The following is a 4,145-nucleotide window of genomic DNA, read 5'->3' on the forward strand; positions in this document are numbered from 1 at the left end:
TGCCATGTGCAGCCCAATGATTCGTGCAGCATGGACCGCTCCATGACCACCTCCGAGGAGAGAACTTGTCGAACCAGTTTGAATCTTCCTCACCGCTTCTCCGAACTAAGGCGACGGGAATAGCAGTGTCAGAATATAGACTCGCTCAGTTGGAATATAGACTCTCTCAGACTTCATATTCACCTAGCCTCGCTCAGTTGTCACGCATGTCCTTGTTATTAATTAGACTGTTACGTTGACTGCTCTCTATCTATGCACGCTTCGCCGAGAGAGAGTAAACATACCCAAAAGGCTGGTCGGATGTCATTGTCCTTCTACGCACAATTGTCGTATACAGAGACCAGTGGTCTCTGTACCCTGTGTGACACACATACATTGTGATACATTGTGGTCTCAGGCCACAATGTATGCACGATGAAGTCCGTCTGAGGGCACGCACAAGTGACATTGTAGGTCCCACTTGTTCCGCAAGGGTGCAACTTGCACCATGGTGCTTGCACCGTGCAAGCACGAGTACTGCTCATAGCAGTACACTGGGCAGCCTCATGGTTGGCAACATTTTTCGTTGAGCGATAAAGCTGCGTGATATGAACACGGCATTCGGATTCCTTCTGACGACGCGCTACGTCAACTTCAAACGATATGGGGTGCTCAAGTGCGTCGCTCTGGTGATGGAAGCTGGTCAGGTCGAGCGGGCTCACAACAGAACGACGCCCTTCTTATTTACCTCCGGCTGATATAAAATCAGTCATTGACAAAACGGCGGAGCTCGTTGCTAAGCATGGCGATGAGTTCGAGACGAAGGTTATGGTCCAGCAGGCTAAGCAGGCCAAGTTCGCATTCTTGACGCGTGGGAACCCTCATCGGAGGTAGTAGTAGAGGTGGTGATGGAAAGCGGCGTTCATGCTCGTTATGGTCGTTGCGGTACTAGCCCTAGATGACCACTACTTCTACAGTATGAGCAGCCTTGTTTGTGACCCTTTGTCAAGGGCGTGTTGGTGAGGTTATTGTACGCCGATCGCCCTCGGAACGGACGTAGCGATACCGTGGGCAGAGGCCGTGTCTTATTAATCATTGACTATTTAATTTGTATCCTCTGACCTGCCGGAGCGGCGAAGGCCATGCTTACAGGTACTACGAACACCGAGTGGCGGAGCTGAGAGGGGGTGTGCAAGGCGAATCAGGCCCGGTCATGCCCAAGGAGCTGGTGGACTACAAGAAGCAGGAGGTAAGCTTATCGGCTGGTAGCGGCTCTACGGGATCAGCGAAGCCGAGAAAAAGCTCTGCGTGCCGTCTTGTACACGAAGGGTGGCAAGGAGAAGGTTTCTGTACACCCCTTTGTCCCGGAGTGTTCATCTAAGTGAGGGGTACTTAGCGCTAAAAACATAAAAACTCGTTAGTGAGTGCGCGTACCAAGTCTTGACACAGGAGAAAAGTTTTTCGGCTGAAAGTGTTCCTCCAGAGTTTAACATTCTCTTGGGGCACAATTCTACTATTATGAGTTAGTAACTCAGAGTTACAAGGCCATCGGAGATTGATGGTCGGGAGGAGAAGCGTCGGAAGCGGGAGGAGCGGAAGACGTTGATGGACGGCCTTGCGAAGGAGGTTAAGCCGCCACCACCGGACGTCTACACGGTGGACCATCCATTCGTCGCCCCTATTGATATGGACATTATCAAGATTACAGCACAGTTCACGGCTAGGAACGGCAATAGGTTCCTTCAGGTAGGAGTTTGGGAGTGCGCGTGGAGTTGAAAGGCAGCGCGTGGTGGGTGATCGGGGAGTGGTAGCAGGGCAAGTAATATTATTCGCGAAAACGTGAGCGGTCCACCGGGCAGGGTCAGGGGAAAAGTGCATTCGATCCCGGTGCCTAGTATTGTCCAGCTGGCTCAATGGCAGAGTATGATGGTTGAGAAATCGACGAGGAAGGGCTGAGCTAGAGATTAGGATCGATTCTGTGGCTAGTATTTTTTCTAGAAAGGCTGGAAGTCCCCTACCGGATGAGGGGAATGGTCGGTGTAGTTGGAGCGGTGAATCAGGCAGTAGCCTCTGATCGCAGCAAACTAGAAGGCGGTGGTCGCCACTCTCCAGTACTGCCCAAAAAAAGTGGAAAGAGAGGCTTATTCTCCCTTCTCCCGGGAACATAGCGAGGAAGAAAGCGTTCTTGCCCGCTGGGCCCCCAGGATTCAAAATCACTCTAAATCGGATCCGCGGTCTTAGGCTAAGACCGGTCTTAGGACAATCTCACAGCAATGCTAAGACTCTTAGCATTGCTGTCGGATTGTATGGATCGGCTGCCGGTGTCGTATTATAGCGCATTACGTATTATCGGGCGTGTTGCCCGACTCCAAAATTTCTCTGGGTCAACTCGCTGGTCTGGAGCATCGCTGGAGGATTGTGTAGATCGGGTGCAAATCGCCCTGGAAAATGACGTAAGCCAAAGTTGGCGGGGTGGCCAGTGGGCGATTGGCAGCAAGGCCTTGAGGCGATCTGTCCCTCTGTATGTTTATCGGCAGCTCGTCGTACGCTGGGACTCCCAGCGTATGGCGACGGCTGGGAAGTACGTTGTAGTACAACGGTTGTACTTCTCAGCCTGGGAGGGTACCGGTAGCAATATGAATAGTCTATCGCTATATCAGGGACCTGGTTCGGGTAGACTATTCGACACCTCACTGTTGTTCCTCTCGTGCTGGAGCTCGATATTTGACGGATGTTCGCTAACCCACTGAACAACTCGAGTTGAAGGCATAGGTAGGCGGAAACAGATAGCATGATAATGGATATCCGAGTTTTGGTCACCAGGCATTGGATTGCCCTGGACGAAAAAACGGCGATCGAAGATGGACAACCCCCTGGAGGTTAGTTGTTGCACGTGAAACGAATCATCTACGAGCTCGCAATTGCTGCAGCACAATTCGAAACGATATCGGTAATAAGAATCCCAGATCCTTCGCGATGTCCCAAAATGAGAAATAAAAAATATTTTAATAAGGCCAGCTGGGGATGTCACGCACCCCTACTCGATCGTATCACGGAATATGATCGGTAAGGCAGGAGATAATGATTATCACTTTTTCTGAGAAATACTGTCGCACAGATGAAAAGAAAGAGAGTTGGGTATCTCATGATGGCCCTGTTGAGGTGGACTATGACCGACCTCTCAGCTCGCAAAGCTTCCCTTCGGAAGATGAACTTCTCGTTGTGAGTCGAGGCTCGCTCGACTGTCGAGCGCTGTCAGCATGAAATTCCACCTTTTTCAAAGAGTAAAAATTTTACACCACTTGGGACTGCGCATCTCGATTAGAGGCACTCCTGCGGCAGGAGTCCTGCCTCGACCACGCATGCACTCGGCGCCTAGTGGGGTGCGACCCTCTTGAACTCGATCCTTTTCTTTTGGAAGTTGGTCGTGATAGTGCTTGTAGAGGTTAGTACTGTAAGATCCCACTCTTGGCTAGGATCAGATGGGTAGACCTTGTCAGACTCCATTAGGCCAGTGTTTCTGAGGAAGCGGTCGAGCTCCACACGCCAATGATTCCCGCCGGGCCCAGGCTTCCCGAAGTCGAGATAGTAAGTGAAACCAGTAGCACTTCGTAGAAAGTACGGGCCAAGGGAAATAGAAGCAGGTTTCGGTATATCACCCCTATGATGCGGAGGCTTAGGCACGTAGATCGAGAATGTAACTTCATGATCCATGTTCACATCGTAAGTCATACTGAAGAGAGGTCCCTTGTAGACATACTTACCCGGCGGCAGGGTAGACATCACCCGCATAAACCTGAGCTCTCTCTTCCGGAAGCTCGTGGTGATAGAGTTCTTGCCGTGGTAGGTCAAGGTAACCAAGTCCCCAGGCTGGATCTCCGCCAGAGGGTTGAGGTCTTCGGGCTCAACAAGGTGAGCGTGTGCTAGCAAGAACTTGATTCTGTTGTACCAGTCATCAAAGCCCAGAGAATGCTCGTCCTGGAGGATGTACACAGAGCTCGCCTTCTCCCGCTAACGGGAACGGCCACGCGACGTAGCAAGCACCGGGACTGAACGAGTAATTCACAGACTGGCTACTGGGACGCCTTGTTTCGGGTTCGCACTCAGCGTGAAGGCAAAATCGAGTTTGTGGTCCTCGTACACATAGTAAGTCATAGTGAAGTCTC

General features: G+C 51.3%; 2 protein-coding genes across 2 annotated transcripts; one reads left to right on the forward strand and one right to left on the reverse strand.

Annotated features, from left to right (window-relative positions):
* Positions 1–807: 807 nt before the first annotated feature.
* On the forward strand, positions 808–1,874 carry Pmar_PMAR015736 (spliceosome associated protein, putative; the record flags this gene model as incomplete). Its single annotated transcript, XM_002784535.1, has 4 exons — positions 808–869; positions 1,132–1,228; positions 1,549–1,725; positions 1,845–1,874. 4 exons carry the CDS (start codon positions 808–810, stop codon positions 1,872–1,874), a joined length of 366 nt encoding a protein of 121 aa, XP_002784581.1.
* A 1,480-nt stretch (positions 1,875–3,354) lies between these two features.
* On the reverse strand, positions 3,355–3,990 carry Pmar_PMAR015737 (hypothetical protein; the record flags this gene model as incomplete). Its single annotated transcript, XM_002784536.1, has 1 exon — positions 3,355–3,990. A coding segment is annotated over one exon (636 nt), but the record flags the coding sequence as incomplete, so codon positions are not given.
* Positions 3,991–4,145: the final 155 nt, after the last annotated feature.

The sequence above is a fragment of the Perkinsus marinus genome (genome assembly GCF_000006405.1).
Source record: "Perkinsus marinus ATCC 50983 genomic scaffold scf_1104296934884, whole genome shotgun sequence".
Classification (NCBI taxonomy): domain Eukaryota; phylum Perkinsozoa; order Perkinsida; family Perkinsidae; genus Perkinsus; species Perkinsus marinus.